Source organism: Scyliorhinus canicula, chromosome 24 (genome assembly GCF_902713615.1).
Source record: "Scyliorhinus canicula chromosome 24, sScyCan1.1, whole genome shotgun sequence".
NCBI classification, from domain to species: Eukaryota; Metazoa; Chordata; class Chondrichthyes; order Carcharhiniformes; family Scyliorhinidae; genus Scyliorhinus; species Scyliorhinus canicula.
This window is the reverse complement of record NC_052169.1, coordinates 21070517-21093012: the sequence shown is the minus strand read 5'-3', so window position 1 is coordinate 21093012 and position 22496 is coordinate 21070517. Positions and strand designations below refer to the sequence as shown.

The 22496-nt window shown below is 43.8% G+C and overlaps 1 protein-coding gene across 4 annotated transcripts in view; it reads right to left on the bottom strand.

Annotated features, from left to right (window-relative positions):
* Window positions 1-22496, bottom strand: part of LOC119956801 (cytoplasmic polyadenylation element-binding protein 1-like) — an 82057-nt gene that overhangs the window by 24329 nt on the left and 35232 nt on the right. For all 4 annotated transcript variants that reach the window (XM_038784236.1, XM_038784233.1, XM_038784234.1 and 1 more), the window contains exons 3-5: window positions 18661-18846; window positions 5011-5231; window positions 662-908 (exon numbers count right to left, since the gene is read on the bottom strand). In XM_038784236.1, the coding sequence (XP_038640164.1) occupies window positions 662-908; window positions 5011-5231; window positions 18661-18846 (654 nt within the window). The remainder of the gene's footprint in view (window positions 1-661; window positions 909-5010; window positions 5232-18660; window positions 18847-22496) is intronic.

Below are 22496 nucleotides of genomic sequence, written 5' to 3'. Positions count from 1 at the left end.
GTGAACGGTGGAAAGGGTTGAGAGCTTCAGGTTTTTAGGTGTACAGATCACCAACAGCCCGTCCTGGTCCCCCCATGCCGACACTATCGTTAAGAAAGCCCACCAACGACTACTTTCTCAGAAGACTGAGGAAATTTGGCATGTCAGCTACGACCCTCATCAACTTCTACAGATGCACCATAGAAAGCATTCTTTCTGGTTGTATCACAGCTTGGCATGGAGCCTTCTCTACCCAAGACCACAGGAAACTACAAAAGGCCGTGAATGTAGCCCAGTCCATCACGCAAACCAATCTCCCATCCATTGACTCCATCTATAATTCCCACTGCCTCAGAAAGGCAGCCAGCACAATTAAGGACCACAGGCACCCCAGACATACTCTCTTCCACCTTCTTCAGTCAGGAAAAATAAACCAAAGTTTGAGGTCACGTACCAACTGACTCAAGAACAACTTTCTCCCTACTGCCAAACTTTTGAATGGACCTCCTAAGTTGATCTTTTCTCTACACCTTGCTATAACTGTAACATTATATTCTGCAGTCTCTTTCCTTGTTTGTACAGCATGCAAGAAACAATACTTTTCACTGTATACTAATAGATTTGACAATAATAAATCAAATCAAAGAGAGAGAAAAAATTAACAGTTAACCAGATCGCTTACCTGCAGCTTGTCTGTGCAGACGAGCCTCCTTTTCCATACTGAAAGGATCTTCTGGGCTCTCCAAAAGATCCCAGTTTGCCCACCCAGAATTTGTTGACCATCTCTTGAATGGATTAGGGCTCACCGGATTGGTCATTGAAGACTGCTCTTGATCCAGCCGAGGGCTCATGCTAATTCGCTTCATTGGATCCCTGCCAACTCCACCCATGGGCAAGAAGGAAATTGGAGGAGAAATGCGAAGGCTCGACTAAAAAGACAAAAAATAAAATATCACATTTGCTGGATACAGATGGCAGAATTGCAAGCCAGTCTATGCAGAGTTTAAAACTCACGAGTTCACCTCACTATATTGCTGACTTTAGCAGTGCTCAAGTCAAATTCTAGATCTTATAGTGCAACTGCTGATCACAAAATGTGACAGGAAGGGGCAAGTTTTAATGATAAATGTAGCAGGTAATGATAGTTTTTTTAAAAAATTAAGGCTGTGTGTGCAGTGTTTCTGCAAAAGATGAACAAACTAGTGGTTGTTGCTATCTCTGCAGAGACTTCAAATTTCAACTTAATAACTGAAAGATTGACAAGATTTCACAATTAACAATCAGGGGAAACCGGAGAATCATTCTGGTCTCAAAGCCCATTTCCATAGCAATGCAACTTAAAATGTGCCTTTTATCCAGGTAGACGGCAGCTATCCTTGAAGAACCAAACCCTTTCAAGTGGAACTAAATGGACACCTCAAAAATGGTTTACCTGGATTTGGAAACTTTGGTCTATCCATTTCAGCACAGACTGCTGCCATTGTCTTCCAAGTCTAAACAATGCACAGCTCCTTCCCAGTGAAACTGTCTGGGCCCCCTTTAATCTCAAAATTAAATCAAACCCTCACTTGCTGCTAGGCAAACTACAGAACAGATCCCACCACCCCCATCATTTTATAAGACAGTCCCAGAACAATTATGATATACTTACAAGACGAGATAAAAAGGTTTTAGGTCACATCATTAGGTACCAGGGTACATATTTCAAAAAGAAAGGCAGAATCAAGGCCTTGCTCGTAAGGTTAGCAAGAAAGGATTTTGGCACAGAATCCAGAAATAGGAACAGGAAAGCCCCCCCGCAAAATATCAACCAGCAGTCAATCAAGATGCTGCTTCACCTGCATTATCTTGTAGGTCCTCTTCTATTGTCAAGTAGTGTTGGGACATCAGCATGTGCTCATGCATATTGATTGATCATTTGTTCAGTGTACACACTGAATACATTTTGGTGATCATAGAATAGCACAGGCGGCGGCAATTCGGCCCATCGAGTCTGCACTGGCCCTTGGAAAGAGCACCCCACTTAAGCCCACGCCTCCACTCTATCCCCGTAACCCCAGCTAACCTTTTTGATGACATAGCCTGGTCACACTTCTCTTTACTGGAAATGTCTGATTATCCATCTCCTAGCCTTATGCTTGCTATTGGGTCGGCGCAACATCGAGGGCCGAAGGGCCCGTACTGCGCTGTAGTGTTCTATGTTCTATGATATAGGATCTGGATAAACCCCCCCAACAATTATCATATTTCAGCAATATTGCCATAAAAACACAAGTCTTGAAGACTACTTCAGATATGTATATCAGAGATAAATATTCCACCTTGTTCCTCCCAGGTCTAATTCCAGACTACATTTCACCAATTTCTACCCCAGTGTGTTATTTCTTTCATTAGGATTTGCAAGATCAGTTTAATGAGGATGACTCAAACTTCTAGTTCTAAATGATCACACACCATTGCTTGGTTAAAATACATTAACCATGATTTCTGCTATCACTTACAATTCCGTCTCCAATTGGCTTTTATTGTCACTATGCCTGGAGTGTATCCTGTACTCTAGCATCCTTATATCGGATGTTTGGTCATTAATTTCCTCTTATCTTGCAAACTACTTAGATTTGGATCACAGTATAATTCACATGTATTCTGTCCATCTTTTTGCTACTGCACCTCCTCAAACAATACCATCTTTTTGCTACTGCACCTCCTCAAACAATATTTACCATCAGTGGGTGGAGCACCCATCTCCTTATCACAATTCTCTTTTCAGAATGCATGTAGGCAGGCTTGGAAGGTGCATTGACCTTGTGTGGCACAAGGGCCCATGGAGTTTGGGTGTGTAATGTATTCATAGGGGGTAAAAAAGCAGGAATAAACAGAGACTGACTAGTGGAGCACTGCAATCAGTACTTGGGCCTCAAGAATCTATACTAATGATTTCATGTATTTTTTTGGTCTCTATCTTAGGCTTGCTGGTGACACGGAATGCAAGCAAGCAGAGGGAAAGAAAGAGGTATGAAACTTGTAAAATGTTGGTGCACTCTGCAAGGAACACAGTATGCAGGCATACTAGCAATTAAGTAGACATTGTATATTGGTTTTTATGGCAAGGGGATTAGAGCAAAAAGATTAAATTTCTTGCTCGCAGCAATTGCACAGGGTTTTATCGATACCATACCTGGAATACGGTTTGCCGTTTTGATCTCCATATTTAAGACAATGCTTTCATTGGAGGTAGTATGAAAGTTCCAGATTATAAAATCGGTGGGATAAGGGGTTGCCCTAGGATTAAATTAGACCATTGTGAACCTTTGAAATGCTCAACCCCCAGATGGTTGTGGGTGCTCCATTGCAGAATCTCTGGGAAGGCCGAAATCTGCTAGAATTACCTGAATGGGGGAAGCCAGCTCAACATGCTGCATGGGTCTACTCCTAGGTCCTTCCTCAAGTCAACACAAGCCAAAATATGGATTTACTGGCAATAGCATTTTCCAATAGATACAAATGGCATTAGCATCGCCAGATTTCCCCCACCAGATCATAGTTGTGGTAAAATTAGATGTTTTGTGGGATAAAATTCGTCCATTGGAGATTTGGATGTGTTTTTTTTTTATAAATAGGTCAGGTCAACCCAATATTACTTAAATAAATAGTTAGTATAGCATTTGAAGTCAAGAACTGACCCATGTATTCCGTTCTCACTAGCTCCAGCAAAAGAATCCTTCATGTTAATTAAATTGGCACGGCTTTAGTCAGCCTCAAGCTAATTTTGAGAAATAGTCCAACTTGCTCCAATTTCTGTATTAACAAAATCAGACTGATCAGCTAAGAATCACTAAACTCAGTTAGACAATAATAAGCATATCTTTGGGATGAAGGAGAATTTACTTTGTTCAACAAAAAAAAAAGTGCAATTCAAGAAAGGAAGCACTCCGGTCAACTGATGGTTTTGGAAAGTGACGTCTACAGGAATGGTTACATCTAGTTTGCTAATCAAGAACAAACAGGATCAGGAGTAGGTCACAAATAGCCAAAACATTGGAACCATTCTGTGATGCTCTATGGCTCACCAATTCCAAACTTTTTCAACATTTACTCCGGATGCCAGCCCAATCCCACTTTCCTCGGTTATGTACTCAAGATGGAGGCCAATAGATTTTAGACACCGCGAACATGCTGGGGTAGACTAGGACCTCCAGTTCTAGATACTTGCACCAAGGAAAAGATCCTCCTAGCACCTACCCCATCAAGCCCCTTAAGAATTTGGTGTGCCTCAAGGAGAGCACCTAATTTCTTTACTCACTTACACTGAAGCCCTAGATTTGCAGCAAGGCCCTCCTTACACTTCACCCCTTGCAATAAAAGCCAACATGATCTTTCTTTCAAATTTCTTGATGTACTTGCATGTTAATGGTGTACATGGACCCCCAATAAATCCTCCCCCCCATTCTGCTTTTCTACTCCTCGTGCCAGGTGTTTAATTTCACTTTCCCAACATCATAGTCCATGTATCACCACCTTGCCCATTCGCTCAACACTAGGATAGAATGTAATGTATCATAGTTTGCTGACAGTACACAGTTAGATGGAAAGTAAACAAAGGACAAAAAAAATATAACTTTTATATTGCCTGTACTAATCCTTTGTACCAAGCTGAATGGTGTATAATTAGAGCAGCATGGTAGCATAATGGCTAGCACAGTTGCTTCACAGCTCCAGAGTCCCAGGTTCAATTCCCAGCTTGGGTCACTGTGCGGATTCTGCACATTCTCCCCGCGTGCGCGTGGATTTCCTCCGGGTGCTCTTGTTTCCTCCCAGTCCAAAGATGTGTAGGTTAGGTGGATTGGCCATGATAAATTGTCCTGGTGTCCAAAAAGGTTAGGTTGGGTTGCAGGGATAAAGGGTCAGGGTGATGGTGTGGGCTGAAGTTGGGTGCTCTTTCAAAGGGCCAGTGCAGGGCTGAATGGCCTCCTTCTGCACTGTTAATTCTATGAGATGCCTTCCCAGATCCAGAAATCTAATAAATCTTACCATGAGCTCCGAAAGGGGATCAGAGCCGGAGCTGATGCCACTTGTATCCGAGTCAGACGGGCTGCTTGATCGAGAGTCCAACACGGAACGGCTATCCATTCGCTTTGGCAAAGATGATGCAATTTGGTCAGTGTAATTTAATCCTATTGGATCCAGTGATGGAAATCCAACTGCTGCTCTAGTCAGTTGAGCACTCAGGGGGTTAGTGAGCAAGCCTAAAACTGTAAGTAGGGGGAAAAAATAATTTTAATGTACACATTAGACAAAATACAGCTCAAAAAAGATGTCTCCTTGCAAAACACTTACTGGATGGCCATTCAGATGCCTCCCCACTGCCCAAAGCCATGACAGTTCTTATTTCCAAATTCCATATTTAAGCTCCTCTCCATTTCTCTGGCATCTACTCCTTTTCCACCTGGGGGTGCAGGTTGGGGGGGGGGGGGGGGGGGGGGGGGACACAACATTTCCAGTTTGGTGGGGAAAGCTGATCTGGCAAGGTGGGACTGTCACTGGTGGGTCAGGTACAGGTTAAAATTAACTTGTTGCTGTGATTTGTGTTTATTTTTTAATGCCTGCTGATTTTCCTGCCAAAGGCTCTCTTTCTTCAGGGAGATTGAGGGAAGGGTTACTTCGTATGGGGAGGGAAGGTGGCCAGAGAGAGAAAGGTGCTGCTACAGGAGGGGAAGGCAGGCAGGGGTTTGGGTCTTCAGAATATGATGTATTACTACTGGGCGGCGAACGTAGAGAATGTGCGGAGCTGGGTCAAGAGGGGTTGATTCCCAGTGGGTCAGAATGGAGGAGAGTTTGCACAGGGGGAGCATGAGCAACAGCACCGCTCCAGATTGACCTGGGGAAATACTCTGTGTCCAGCAATAATAGCTTCATTGAGAATTTGGAGGCAGTTTCGCCAACACTTGGGGCAGGGTCAAGGGAAATGCCGATTTGGGGGAAACCACAGATGAGCCAGGGAAGTGGGATGGAAATTCAGAAATGGGAGGAGAAGGGGATTAAGACAAAGATTTGTTTCTTTGGGGTCAGTTTACAGGATTGAAGGAGCTGGAAGCAAAGTATGGGCTGGTACAAGTGCTCATCACATTCATATGCTTTGGTCCTGTCCAAAGCTAGAGGATTACTGCATGGAGGTTTTTAGGGTAATCTCTAAAGTGGTGCTGGTGCACGTGAAACTAGACCCAGGCCCCCGGGAGGCCATATTTGGGGTGCCGGACCAGCCAGGGTTAGAAACTGGTGCGGAGGCCGATGTTGTAGCCTTCGCCTCGTTGGTCGCCTGAAGGCTAAATCATTGGCTTTGAAAGCAGACCAAGCAGGCCAGCAGCACGGTTCAATTCCCATAACAGCCTCCCCGGACAGGCGACTAGGGGCTTTTCACAGTAACTTAATTTGAAGCCTACTCGTGACAATAAGCGATTTTCATTTCATTGGTTGGAGAGCAACCTCTCCACCATGTGCCCTGGCATGGCAGGGGGACCTATTGGAATTCTTGACTCTTGAGAATGTTAAGTTTGAACTGAGGGGAAGGATGGAGGGGTTCTACAATTCATGGGCATTATTCATTATGCACTTTCAAGAACTGGATAACATTAGTTGGGGGGGGGGGGGGGGGGGGGCAGGCTGTGTGTGTTAATGGTGACTATGGGTGATCCCCATTCCTTTTTGTCATTTGTTTATGTGCACATGTGGGTGAATGTTTGGGGTTTGGTGTGAGGATGGGCTAGTTGTCATTGATATGGGGGATTGACATATTTGTTAGTGATTATTTTAGGTGGGTGTAAATTGGGGAGAAAATGAGAAAGGAGAATACATTTTTTTTTAAATTAAACTCTACTCCTTTTCCATTCCTCCTTCTCACTCATCTTCAGCTGGCCTTCCACATCCATCTTCACTATTTGAGCAACACATTAAAAAAACAAACCCAAACTGCTGCTTATCCACGATCACCCATGACTACCTTAACTTTGATTACTGATGAGACAACTGACAGATGGTGTTCAGACTATACATCTGCCTGCCCATCAAGGGCACCGTCCCTCTAAACTACTTCAACAGCCCTTCATATACAGCGTGGTTAAGGGGAAATCAGATGCAGAGAATGGGAGCCACAAATTTCAGACAATGCATAACAGGAATAAACGGGCAGGTTGACAGGCTCCAAGGCAATCACAAGAATCAATAGACCCTGTAGCCACCTGGGGTGGCCACGTCCAGATTCCAAAATGGACACTCAAAGAATACAGGGAAAAATGGACAGCACTAGAAAAACAAGCAGGTACAAGGTTTCCTGTGGATTGGAACCCGAGAGCCCAGACAGAACTGAAACTACAAGCTATTAGCATAGTAATGAGCTATCTCAAGGGACAAAAGAGAAACATTTAAACAATCGGTACCAGGGCAGACTCCCCGGCACCAGTGGAGACTAAAACAAAGGCAAGCCAACGGTTACCTAGGGCCCGCCCAGCGATCGGGGAACGACCCCATTATTGGAGAGAATCCATACAAACGATTGGGACCAAGTCCAGGGTCCGCCCAGAAGGGCACAAAACCCTTTGGACTATAAAACAGAGTCCCCAAGGTCAGAACGGTCTCTCGGAAGAACTCTAGCTTCACCTTGGCATTTGGCTCTCAGCGACGAGAGGCCCGCCAAGCAAGTCTAAGGTCAACGCACGCTACGAGATAGGCGCTACTATCCAATACCAGTTCGAAGCCAGCAGTATCAGAGCCGGACAACGGCCATTGTTCCTCTGACTGAGTGGGCCCCCGAAGCTAAGTATAGGCTTTTAGCAACAGTTATAGTTTAGCGAGTAGAGTTTGTGCATGAGTAATAATTGACTGTGTAAATAAATGTGCATTGATTTCAAACTTACTAACTGGTGTATCGAGTCATTGATCAGTATTCGGTTTTGAACCTTGTGGTGGTATCAGAAAGATACCTGGCGACTCTTGAGCAAAGGTAATTAAAACAGAGCAAATTAAGGAAAGCAAAACGGCCAACAACCCCAACTATTGATAATCTGCATCAAGAATTAAAATCGCTGAATGCATCAGGATTTATGATGCAGGTTACTGAGGACAAGAGGCTAAAAATGAATTTAGATGAAAGGCTGGTACAGCAAATATAAATGGAAAAACACGACATTAATACTGCAGAGGAAAATAGAAAAACAGATGGAAAAATTGTGGGGGGTGATCTGGTGTCCTTATACAAAACCACAGAGGTATAGGAAGTAAAATACAAAGCAACAGTATACATCAACTTCTATTACAGAAGGGTTTGGAGTACAAGAGGAAAGAACTCCTACTGCAATCTTACGAAACTACTCCTGGAATGCAGTACTACATACATTCAAGGAAAGATATTCTTGCCTTGGTGTGGCAAGTACAAATAAAAAAAGTTTCAACAGACTGATTACTGCAACACAGCAATTGCGCTACAAGGACGAGTACTTGGATGGGCAGATGGCCACCATGTCCAAACTTCTTCGGGCGTTGACAGCGTAGATTGCTGGGAGGGGGTTTCCAGTCTCGATACAGGGTCAGCCATTTTAGGATCAAAATGGAGCTTTCTTTACTCCAGGGTTTATGAGCATTCACATTGCTCTGGGGTTCACAAGGGCAGAATTCAAGAAAGATTCCCAGTCATCTCATTTATCCATCCAAAATTACCCCCCCCCCCCCCTCCCCAAATCCTCTCTTCTAGCTACATCCAATTGTTTCAGTTTGAAATTTTTCCCCAATTAAAATTTTTCTACATTGATCCATTAGAAAGTTTTTCATACCAGTTGGCTTCCGGACAATTTTACCAGTTTAAAACCTCGTCCCACTACAACAATTAAAGTTTGATTTATTCATTCCAGACTTCTCAACACAACCTGGACACGAGGGATCAGATCCACTGCTTGAACATAAAACCTTCACAAGCCAAACTGGACAGTAGTCCTCAGGTTGTCTGATCAAAGATTCCCACCAAGACATACGGTCCTCAGCTTTTCTCCAGCTCACGTTCCAAACTAAAGATACCAATGGTGCAGAACAGGCTCAACAATGTCAGGCATTACTAGGTTAAGCATAACCATCATGGAGTGGTCTCCTTGTACCCCTAACATCACCCGCATTTCCAGTACCAAGCATGGAAATTGCAATCATTTTGTGCAGTTACCTTCAACCTTTTGTTAAACATTTTTTAAAATCAATACAAAACACCAACCACCAGGGGATACAGTGGTTCACACTGTTGCCTCACCGTGCTGAGGACTTCAGTTTAAACCCAGCCCACTGTCGGTGCTGAATTTACAGTCTCCCTGTGTATGCATGGGTCTCATCCCCACAACCCAAAGATGGGCAGGCTAGGTAGATTGGCCACACTAAACTGCCCCTTAATGAAATGAAAAGAAAATCGCTTACTGTCACGAGTAGGCTTCAATGAAGTTACTGTGAAAAGCCCCTAGTCGCCACATTCCGGCACCTGTCCGGGGAGGCTGGTACGGGAATCGAACCGTGCTGCTGGCCTGCTTTCAGAGCCAGCAATTTAGCTCAGTGAGCTAAACCAGCTAATTAAATTAAGTGAGCTAATTAAATTGGGTAATTAAAAATTAACCACCCTCTCTCTTCTCCCCCCCCCCCCCCCCACTCACAAAAAAGACAGCTAATGGTGACTAGCTGTTTTAAGAATACAATAAAAGGTCACCATCTTTAGTAGAACCCCATAACATGTATTTAACTTTCTCGATGCAGGAATAAGAGATCTCCCAGCCACACGAGGCACTGGGTGGACGTCCTTCACTCCCAACAGAACCCACCTTGAGGGTGATTAACGAGGCGAATGCCAAGACATCCATCCCCACACCCGGCTGCAGCTCCTACATGTCTAAGTACAGCCACGAGGAGACTAGGCTGAAATCCATCTGCAGAATCTCTGACATGGTGCTGAAGGAGGAGACAAAATCTCACCAGCTCAGGACACGCCCAGAAAATTATGCACATGGTTTGCTGGGCCCCTTCCACAGCACTCACATTCCAACCCCTTTAACAAACTCACTTAACTCTAGCTAAGTGTGCTCGGTGTACCTGCATCAACCCTAGTCCCCCACACGAAGTGGCGCTCGCCACACACCAAATGCTACCTTTGACAACTCCTCGCACCTTAGCCTTAATCCCATCAGGGACACAGTACCCTCTGCCATAACCTCCTGTAAATTCCCACGGTACTCCCTCTTCCAACCCCACGAGCGTCAAACCTCTTGGCGGCACAACCAGAAACAGGAAGAATGAGGGAATCTCAAACAAAATCCTGATGGGACTGGGCAGGCTAAATGTTCCGATGTTGGGGGCATCCAGAACTAGGGATCACAACCCAAGAATAAATGGGTAAACCATTCAGGACTGAGCTGAAGAACGTCTCAACTGTGAACTTGTGGAATTCTGTACTGCAGGAAGCTGTTGGGGCCAGTTTGTTGGAAGAGGGAGCTGGATGGGGCCCTTGCAGCTAAAGGATCAAGGGATATGGAGAGAAAGAGAGAGTGGGATACTGAATTTGCATGATCATATTGAATAGTGATGCAGGCTTGTAGGGCCGAATGGCCTACTCTTGCACCTATTTCCTATATTTCCAAAACATTTCTTGCAAAATCCTGCAGATATCTAAAGCTTTCCACCTGTGAAAACCTGAACCTCTGACAGCTCCTCCAGGCTCATGAACCAGCCAAGTTCTCCATACCATCCACCAAGCCCTGAACCCGGCAGCTCAAACATCACAAATTGGTGCCACTTCGACATTCTAGCCAATTTAAAATGCTGCCAAAACAGAGCAGATTTCCAATGTTGCAACCGCCACCGGATTAACCAAATACTTCCCTGGAAAGAACGTCAGCGAGGCAGTCGGCAGTATCCACAGCCCATCCCCTTAGTGAGCCCCACTCCATCCTCCCCCGCACCAATCCAACCCCATCTCCGCATTCACCGCCCAACAGTAGTTCAACCACAGTAATGCCAATAATGGCAACCCCTTTCTAGGACTGTTCGGCGAATCCTAGCAAATAAAGGACAAAATCAACCTCCACCCCTGCAGAAAACACCTTTTGGCAAAAAAAAAATAGTACACATTGGAATAGGAACCGAAAACGTGGCAAAATGTTCATCTGCAGAGACTGCCAAGGACCGAGGGAGACTATCCCACATCTGTAGCTCTGCCCTAACCCGACCCACCAGGCTCGTAAAGTTCAACTTACAAAGCAGAGCCCATTTCTTAATTTTTCCAATTAAGAGGCAATCCACCTACCCTGCAAGTCTTTGGGTTGTGGGGATGTGACCCATGCAGACACGGGGAGAATGTGCAAACTCCACACGGACAGTGACCCAGGGCCGGAATCAATCCAGGTGCTCTGCACCATGAGCTCCGTATTTTGTATTTTTATAAAACCCGACAAACCTACTTCCACCCATAAAATTTCAAACCTACTCCAATCACTAAAGAGCCTGGAGCCCCTTCATTATTGGTTAGCCAAGCACCATTCTCCCTCAAACTCCATTTTCCTCAAAAGGTCATAGAACAGTAATATCCTTTCTGTTCCCCTCTCACCCCCCACCCCCTCCCCAAAAATCCAAATTCTAGCCTTACAGCATCTGAAACTGGCCACGCCACAGACAAAATGACATACTGTATTCATCGCAGTATTATCCTCCACTTCAACTATGCGATTTTGTGGCGATGCCCTTGCACGGTAAATATAAGAGTATAACATTTCTAGCACTGGTCTGGTATGTCCCTGCCACAGCCCCTCAAGATCCATCTGCAACCTCAGATATTCTACATGTTTTTTTTTTTTTTGTTTTTTTATTTATAAATGTTTTTTTATTGAGTTTTCATATTTTATATATGACAAATTACAAGTTATTAGAGAGAAAAAAAAAGAAAACACAAAAATTTAACATGAATATTTACAGGTAAGCATCTTCATAACAATAATTGTGGCCGCCCCCTTTAGCCAGCATACATATTTTACATTTGATATTCTACATGTTAACTGATACCCAGTTCTACTAATTTATTAAATATCTGACCAGTTATGCCTTCGGATGTACCATGGTTTTAAAAACAGGCAATGTTCCTTCAACCCTGCCACATTTAGATCAGTAAGAATTACCACCCTCAACTGCAAAGCAGCTTCAGACCCATTAATAAAGCTGCTCATTTCCACCACTGTAACCAGTGTCTGTCCATTCCTGCACTGCAAACCCCTTACCAACCAATATGGCCAACAGCTGGCATTCTCATGTACCCCCTCACCAACTTATTCCCCCAATCTCTTCCCTCTTCTCTTTCTCCTCTCCCCCCCCCCCCCCCCCTTCAAGCTATTATAGAACACACTGTAGATGCAAAACATTCAAATTATGGAGCAGAATTTAAGACAGACTTACTGGCTGCACCATATTTTGGTAATTGACTCCAGTCAAAAAATATTTAGAGACGGGCAAGGATTTCAGAGTTTAAAATTAGCCGATATCAATCAATCAAGGGTTTCTGCAAATAATTTGTGTTTCTTTTTTTTTTAAATCGCAAGAGGAGCACAGAGTTTTGTGCCACTCAGCTGGATATTAGTTGAAGCACAGCAGCAGAAATGATTGACCTTCAGGTTGTCCCTCTAATAGTTTGTCACAGAGCTAGGCCTGGCTACTGCGTTGCTGACGCAAGCTAGGCAGTGGAGTTCTAAACATGGCATAGCTATTTCTTGTGAATATCAGTTAGTGGTCTAGAGTAGCAAAAATCTCGTCAAGACTGCCTGAATAGTGACCATAATAATCACCACCAATACGGAATGGAACTTCGAATGATTCTCAATTTTGAAAAGAAAAAAAAAAGAGATCAATTAGGTCCTTGACCAAGTAAACAATCCACTGCTATGCACAAGTAGCATAAATTAAAAATCACCAGAACCAAGAGCAAAATTGGAAGATTGGAATACAGACTTTAAGAGGGTAGGGGCTACAAGGGTCGACTCCAACACTCACTTGGAATTCAAGACCAAACATCACAAATGCATCAAGCCAAAGTCTGTCCTACAGTACTAAAATTTGGGATCTGGATGAATTTAAATGGGTGGGGCCAGGTGTTAATATTAAAATGCAGAGCAACAAAACTGACTTGGCATTAAAACTGAGGAAATCCATTCCGGCTGCAAAGTTGGTGCTTCACCACCAGCTTTAGCACAATACAATATCTTAACTCTTTTTTTTCCCCCTTTTCAAAACCCTACACAAAAGCAGGGAGGAATGTATAGATTACCAATCCAAATATTTGTACAAGCTACCATTTTGCGTCAATCTACCTTTTGTCTGCTCCAGAAGTCAATATTGAAGTCAAGATTACACTGCAGTTTAAGTGCAGCTGGAAAGTTCACCTGACCCACAGAAGTAGCGAGAAAAAAAAAATTCCTGCCAGCTCCCACGTTAACTGGACATGTATTAAATTAGCATAATAGTGAAGGCAGTTCATCCTACCCACATCAACATGAAACCCCAATGTCTGACTCAAACCTCTTGTGAAGAGTCATCATGACAAGTGACCTCAAAATTGATGCACAATAAAAAAATCCTGCCAGCGCATTCTCTTAAATCGGGAAGTAAATATTAGGCTGTCCTGATCTGCATTTGGGAAGATTTAGATAACCCAAGGGGTGAAGCCCATTCAACAGGAAAATAATTTTAATAGCTTGTTTTGCAAATTTGCACTTGGGTCACTAGCTTGTGAAGGAAAATTGGTAAATTTCAACCAGGATTGCAACAGAAGGTGCTGTAATTAGCATCAGAATCCAAAGCTTTGGGGGGGGGGGGGGGGGGGAATTAATTAACACCAGCAGTTTGGTGTGATGTGAATGGTGATTCACCATCAGTAAATCAATTGCCCAAGAGTGGCCAAATAAAACTGTTCAAGTTACATGGAAAGGCAAGGGTATCCTCCGATAGGAACAGCTGGTATTAGCATCCATCCACATAAACACAAATGATGGATAGTGTGTACTGACCATGTGCTGAGGGATGCTCTTAGGCAAGTTCTTGGAATTTTGAAAGAGTCAATTTGCTTCCCAATTAGGCTATTAGGAAAGCAAAATTCTAAATAGTGTGTTCGGGCAGCAGGGTGTGCAGTGGTTAGCACTGCTGCCTACGGCACAGAGGACCCAGGTTCAATCCCAGCCCACTGTCAGTGTGGAGTTTGCACATTCTCCCCGTGTCTGTGCGATTCTCACCCCACACAACCCAAAGATGTGCAGGGTAGGTGGATTGGACACACTAAATAGCACCTTTGGAAAAAATGAATGGGGTACAAATTTATAAAACAAATGAAAAAACCTAATAGAAGTGTTAGATTTGGAGACTGCCTTTGTGGTATAGTTTTTTGTGCAAAGAGAATTGCTGGTTTAGCAAGGGGCTGGTTTAACACACTGGGCTAAATCACTGGCTTTTAAAGCAGACCAACAGCATGGTTAAACTCCCGTACCAGCCTCCCCGAACAGGCGCCGGAATGTGGCGACTAGGGGCTTTTCACAATAACTTCATTGAAGCCTACTCGTGACACTAAGCGATTTTCATTTCATTTTCCAATTTGTGCAAAGAGAAAACAAACTTGGACTCGGGTGATCCAGGTGTTGAAGCAGATCTGGAAATAGAGCGCAGAGATTGTTATAGAGGACACCGAACACTGGTTGTGCAAGGAAGTGTGGGTTGGGCAATGCCCATTGCTGCTGTTGGAAGTGGCACCAGAGGCAACCAAGATCCAGAGGATTCTGTAGCATCAAGACGCTTGTGTCGTGAGGGGGTTTGTAGAAGCACACTCACCAGTGGCAACCTCGAATGCAAGACTGCTGCCAAATGCAAGCCAAGGGTTAAACAAAATGGGTGGCAAGAATGAGTTAGCGTACAAAATGAAGACAGTCGAAAAGACAGACCACACTGAGTAATGAGTTCTGCAACTATGAAGTACATTTTGTAGTAGTATTTAAAAGTGAAATAAAAATTTGAAAATATCCTTTACCCTCATTATTGACCGTAGTTGCTTACAGTTAAAGTTTAGAAGGCAATTTTGTTGGCATTAGGAATCAGTCTCTTTGGGAATCAGTTGCAGAGACCAATATCAGAGAAAGGAAGAATCTACCACGAGATGGTATATCCATCAACCCCATGCTGAGAATACAGATCTACCCTCTATAGGATGGGTATGGCACAAGAAAGTGCTGAGGGGTTTGGCAAAGGTTGGTATCATTTAAAAAAAAAAAAATTTAGAGTACCCAATTCATTTTTTCCAATTAAGGGGCAATTTAGCGTGTTCAATCCACCTACCTTGCACATCTTTGGGTTCTGGGGGCGAAATCCACACAGACACTGGGAGAATGTGCAAACTGCATCCCGACAGTGACCCAGAGCCGGGATCGAACCTGGGACCTCGGCGCTGTGAGACTGCTGCACTACCACGAAAGATTGGTCATGGAGGGCCAAAGGGACTGTTCCATGTGCTGTATTGTTCTTTGCTCTATCCCACAACATTCCCTCCCATTTCCCTTCTCTGCTCAGGCCCCCTCTAGGGTTTTCACATGCATCTTAAAAAGGGGACCAGTGTTTGGGCAGCCTCTTTTCCCCCTACACTGGATCAGTTTGCTGATGGTTCAGTGAAATAAATGCAGGCCCTAAACGGAGGTGGCTGGTGCTTGAAACAAAAAAGGTTCCATCATGCTTCATTCGGAGTTTAAAAAAAAAGAGTCAAGGCTGATGGATATGCCAGGGAGCTGCTAGATTGCAATCCAAAGCCACATCTTGTGCCCAAAGATTAATCTATTTTAAGCACATTGATGCCTCATGTCCCATTTAAATGTACTGCAAGGATGTAGCAATTTGATCAATGCCTAGTAGAAAGAGGATGAGAAATATAATGCCGCTAGCAATGTTGAACTGGAGAAGAACCTCCAGCCAAAATGATGATGCTAGAACATTTAGCTTCTTACACTACTTTATTTCTTGATGTGGGCGTCACTGGCTGGGCCTTGAACAGAATGGCTTGCTAGGCAGAGCATTTGTATAGCAACAATGATTTAATAGTCATTAGATTTTTAATTCCAGGTTCTTATTAAAATTCAGTTTCCCCAACTGCCATGGTGGAGTTTGAATCCAGGTCCACAGAGGATTACTCGTCCAGTGACAACACCATGCCGCCATTACCTCCCAACTTCAATTTGGGAATCATTGGGAATTAACTAAATCGATCTTTCTGGAACATTATGCCATTACCTCCCAACTTCTGGCAAAGTTAATTTGGGAATCAACAAATCAATCTTTCTTGGACCAGATGAACTCTCGATTTCTGCAGCTCAACATAGTTACTGCCCGGGCAGCACGGTGCCCTAGTGGTTAGCACAGCTGCCTCACGGCGCTGAGGTCCCAGGTTCGATCCCGGCTCTGGGTCACTGTCCGTGTGGAGTTTGCACATTCTCCCCGTGTCTGCATGGGTTTCGCCCCCACAACCCAAAAATGTGCAGGTTAGGTGGATTGGCCACGCTAAATTGCCCCTTAATTGGAAAAAATAATTGTGTAATCTAAATTTTTAAAAAAACATAGTTACTGCCCTTACTCGATAATGAAACTTGTGATTGGGCTTTGCTGATGGCCATACTGATTCAAGAATCTCGTTGCCTGCTCCTGTGGAAGCTTGGACATGCAGACTTTCTCCAATGTTTATGCGAGGCCCTACTGAAGCAGTTAAACGGCGTGATAAAACAGGCTGAAGAGCAAGGCCTCAACCTACCAGCCATGTAAAAGGGAAGCGGTCATCTTCCAAATTAATAAAATGGCTTCAATGAATGAGGAGCAATGTTTTCCATATAGCATGAGCAGCACTTTTAACAGACCAGTTAGCCAGGTGACAAAAATCATCCAATATTTACGCTAGTTCTAACTTCCAAACCACCGGCTCAAATAAGATCTGGTGTAGATCACCAGTTCCCCATGATGCTACAATGTATTCCTCAATTAGAAACCAAAAACAGATCTGCACTTTATCCTTAGCAGCAGTCTAAAATTTGGCGAAGGTTAGGGTTTGACAAGATTTTTTGACCATGTCCTTATTAGGAGAATTGCAGAATCAGGTAAACAAAATTCTAACTTTCAAGCCAAGTTATTTAATACAAATTGATGAGCCTGTGATTAAGACAGGCATTTGGCTGGGGTAAAATGCCAGCTAGCCCAGGCAGTGTATGGTCAGTACCAAAATGTCGCAGGGACCCGATTCCCCCTAACACAAGGTCAGTAACCTGGCCACAAACGATAGCCTTCATTGAGCAGTCCTGGGACATATCTTCCTTCAGAGGGGAAACTGAATTTCACATTATATCTTTTGTTTCAAATTACTAAAATTATGGCAGGCTACAAAAAAAAAAAAAGAACTTGGAGAGGCGAAGGCTCTGAGCACACTAATCAATAAGAAATGGCACACCAGCTCCAACTATAAGCAATGAAAATTAGCCTGTGCGTGCAAGTGCACAATTTGAATCTTGCACCAGGCATTAACCAGGGTTGGTTTCAACAAAAATGGAGGCACAGCCTCAGACACAATGTCACTTTTTAAAACCAAAACGTACATGGAAGACATGACAGCTATTTGCTGTTACAAAATTTAGTGCTGAAAGATCCTATAGCCAAGAGGGCAAACTTGATCCAGCCATCTTAGAAAACGGAGCAGAGTGCCCATGGTAACAACTGCTTGGAGTTCGACCAATTCCAGACTTCTGTAATTTGGAGGCAAGAGGTTTGTACATGGTAAAAGTTGTACTACGTAGATTCCCGACATTCCATTCCATTAAAAGCATTCTGGCTAAAACTAAAGTTGCTAGTTGACCAAGAGATAAAAGACATTTTAGACTGCAGACTAGCCAAACTATAGGACAGGTTGCCACTGTGGAACGTAGTCTGCAAACTGGACCCTAATCTTCTGGTGACAGGTGTAGCACTGCAGTTATAGCCAAGAGTGCAAAAACAAAAATGGGGCACATTAGAGGCAAAAAGAAACTGGTACATCAATCATCATCATTAAGCATGCAGAGCAGGCATTAATTCTCAATGGTGACATTTTCCACAAAATCCCAGATCTTAATAAATATCACAATCAAGCTCCCAAATTACATTTGGACTGTAGCTTTAGCCCACCTTGTGGAGACGAGAATTAATCACAGTTCAAGAGAAAAATCAGTTCAGCTGCATGGTCATATTTGATTCAGTGCATGTTAACACAATTCAATGGTTTCAAAAATAAAGCTTGCATCACCAACATTGCTTGCCAAATCCACTGACCGTCAATCCGGTATGGGTTGGGCTAACTGAAAAATTCAGAGCAGGAAGACTCGCAACATGCATTAGTTAGACAAAGCAGCAAGTTTATAAGATGGTGACCTTATGTAAGTGCCATAAATTTTACTGAAGGATACACACCAATTTAACAAAAGCCACTAGCCCGCACTGGGAGAATTGATCAAACTTAAATTAGGATTTCTCTAGTTGGTTCAAAATTATCTTTAAATCTGGTCAAATTGGAAGGGGGGGGGGGGGAAGAAGAAGAGAGAAAAAAAGAGGCAGGGGGATAAAGAATAATGTTGTACTTACCCGATGAACTAGCCTTTGCTGCAGAATCAGAGTCCTGGGTGCTCCATGGTCGGTCCCACCCAGTCAGATTCAGAGACTGGAGGCCCAAGCATAGGTCCATAGTGTCTGGGAGGCCTCGGGATAAATCTTGTGCAGATGTGGGAAACAGCATCCTGCTGCCAGTACCTGTGTCAATTTTGCTCAAATCTGCAAGAGATTAAAAACATTAAGATTACATTTAGTTGCAACCCATCTGCCCGGCTTCTATCCTGCGAGTGTGTCCTATAAAATTGCCATGTATCTTGGACTGCATCAGTGACTCGTCCAGCATGTGACTGAACTGCTGATGCACTCGCACACTACTGTGAATTACATCACTTGCAAGAAATTAAAACATTCACGGAAACTAAGTTGATCTTGGATTGCCTGTTCGAGGATCGCACAAATCTTTGTATTAAAAATTAGCTTGGAGCTCGGGTGACAGTGAGCAGGCAGCTCCAACTGTACTGCAACAGTTGCGCCACCACATTCTCCTCCCCCTTCATAATACTTGGCCCTGGATTACCTCCAACTGCTGGCTACAGCCCTGAATCAGCAAATGCAGAACAAGCTGAATAATTCTGCTAGCACAGTCTGTTTACTTCAACTTGGAAACAGTGTCTGACTTGACTGTGCTCAATTTTCTATGCACAAGATACTGATGCCACCTTGAGGAAAAAGACACATCCTACCACTAGAGAACAAGCTAGATGGGAATTTTTTAAAAAAAGGAACCCATCTTCAGCTATATTTTACTCTGCAATAGCCAAGCTAGAAATTTCCAAGAACCTAGTTAGTTATCAGGAGTATGGTTTGGCACTGGGAGCGCAGTGTAATTTTTTTCTGGCTTCCAATTTTAACGCAATATGAAGAACCATGAAGTGTTATGCTGCAGAAAAAAGCCAGCCAGCCAAAGGCAAAAACCAGCTGCTCATTCCAACCTTATTTTCCAGCACGTGGTCCATAGCCTTGCAGGTTACAGCACTTCAGATACAGATCCAGGTGTGTGCGCGCACGCGTGTGTCTCAGCCTCAATCCACCAATTTAGGCAGTGAATTTCAGATGCCCACCACCCTCTGGGCAAAAACATTTTACCTCATAACCCCTCTAATCCTAAACCCCTCTGATCCCAATCCCAACAACCACCTTTAAATATATGCCCCCTGGTGACTGACCCCTCAACCAAGGGGAAAACCAGTCTTCCAGCTAGCCTGACTAGGCCCCTCAATTCAGTCTCATTGCTGCAATTTCCAAGGCCTGGCAACATTTTCCACTCTCTCTCCACACAGTGATTGTGTCCTTGCTGTAATGCAGTGACCAGAACTGTACACTTTTGTATTCAATACCTCACCTATTGAAAGAAAGCAGCCCATATGCTTTCTTCATCACCTACCCTGCCACCTTCAAGGAGCTGTGGACATGCCCTGGTGTCTCACTTCCTCAATCCCGTTCATGCCTTCTGTGAGTATTCTTTGCTTTGTTTACCGTTCCCGAAATGCATTCTCACTTTTCTAGATTGAATTCCATTTGCCACTTCTTAGCCCACTCTTCTAAATCATGGATATAATTCTGGAGTCAACTATCTTCACAACTAGACAGCCAATTCTTTTCCCCAATCTGAGAGTTTTCCCAATCATGCTACCCACTATGTCCAAATATTACTATATACAATAAATAGCAAGGGCCCCACCATGGAGTCCTGTGCGCACACTGGAAACTTTACTATTAACCGTCACAGGGCCACCAGCCCCGCCACCTTCCCCTGTATCCCAGATCTCACTTCTCTGGCCAGTCTGCCATGCGAGACCTCGTCAAATTAGATTTGGCTGTACCACCTCTTTACTTTGTGGCAACATGTCTTTCTAATGCCTCGGGTGTCATTAAAAGATTATGGAGAAATTAAATTTAAAATTGCCATACACAGCAAAACTCACTGCCCAGGGCAGCAATGGACCATAAACTGCCCTGGTAGAATATTAGCACAATTTATCCACCAACTAAAGGCTGAGTGGTCTGTAATTCGGATTGCAGTGTGCCACACTACAAGGATGTGGAGGGTTTGGAGCGGGTACAGAATGTTTACCAAGGCGTTGCTGGTATGGAGGGCATTAGCCACAAGTCATAGATGTTTACAGCATGGAAACAGGCCCATTGGCTCAGCTGGTCCATGCCACTCAGTTTCCATCACAAAGGTAGTCTAATTTGCCTACATTTGGCCCATATCCCTCTTATACCCACCCTGCCCATGTCACTGTCCAACTGCTTTTTAAAAGCAAGCAGTCCGTTCCAGATGCTCACCACTCTGAAGAAATTTCCCCTCTGGTCTTGTTGCATCGCTCCCCCACTCAACTTAAACCTATGCCCTTATAGACCCCTTACCTTTGGGAAAAGATGTTGACTATCTATCTTATCTATGCTCCTCGTGATTTTATAGACCTCTATATCACCCCCAAGCCTCCTACGCTCCAGGGAAAAAAGTCCCAGCCTATTCTTATAACTCAGACCATCAAGTCCTGGTGGCATCCTCGTAAATCTCTTCTACACTCTTTCTACATTAGCAATACCCCGTGACCAGAACTGAACATACGATTCCATGTGCGGCCTTACCAATGTCTTGTACAACTTCTAACAAGACGTCCCAACTCCTGTATTCAATATTCTGACCAATAAAACCTAGCATTGGGCACTCAAATTTATTTCATAAAGTTAAGCTTCAGCTAGAATATGGTGTACAAGCATGTGAACACATGAGAGAGAGAGAGATGGATAGGATTCAGGAATAGATTAGAACTGTTCTGCCTGGAGAGAAGGCCAAGAGCAGATTTAATAAAAAGGTGTTCAAAATCATGGGAGGTTGCAGATGGGGAGAAACTGCCCATTAGGATCAAGAAATGATGGGGGGGGGGGGGGGGAGAGAAAGAGAAGAGAAAAACACATTTTAAAGTCGATTTGCAAAAGCAGAAAATGGGACGCGAGAAAGGTGGTTCAGGCCTGGGACACTGCCTGAAGTGTTGTTGAAGCAAGTTCAACTGAGGTGTTCAAGGAGGTCATATAGGGATTCTTTCAATAGAAAATATGTGTGCAAGGTTAAATGGGGTGGTGGTCAGGAAATAGCATCCAGACAATGCTCATTCAGAGAGCTGGTGGCAGACCTGGGCCAATGGCCTCCTGTGCCACAACGGATTCTGTGAACTGTAAAACGGGCCAGGTGACAGCTCGAAATGCAGTTCTGCCACCATAAGACAGGAAACATGTCAGCACTCAGCAGCAGACACAGAAGAGATTGGAGGATGTTGCACATGGAGAATTTAGTCAGGATGTTGCACATGGAGAATTTAGTTCAGGAACTATTAGATTGGCTAGAGTTCTCTTTGAAAGATAGCAACGGGAAGAATTAAATTGATGAGGATACCTGAACTCAAGTGTGGGGGAAATGGAAACCAAGTGGTTTGTATCCCTGCATGCTTAAACATTAGAATATTGCTGAGAAAAAGAGCTGTCCAAGCTTCATCGTGCCATCAGGACAGATCACAAGATCCACAAAAGGGGACAGGATAGATCACAAGATCAACAAAAGAGACTGCAATTTATACTGCAGGAGGAGAAGAGAGTACTGATTGCCAAGTGGATTGTATTGCCTTGGAGACTACAGTGGGTAACAGTTAACTGCCTAAAAAGGAACTATTGTTGCAATCAACTTTGTAAAGTTCCTGCTTTTAATCACCCAGGCATTGAACCAGTATTTTTTCCCCAGAAGCAATCTATCCAAAACAACATTCCTGGCAGTCTATACAAAAAGAAAGTCTCCCATTTTGGTA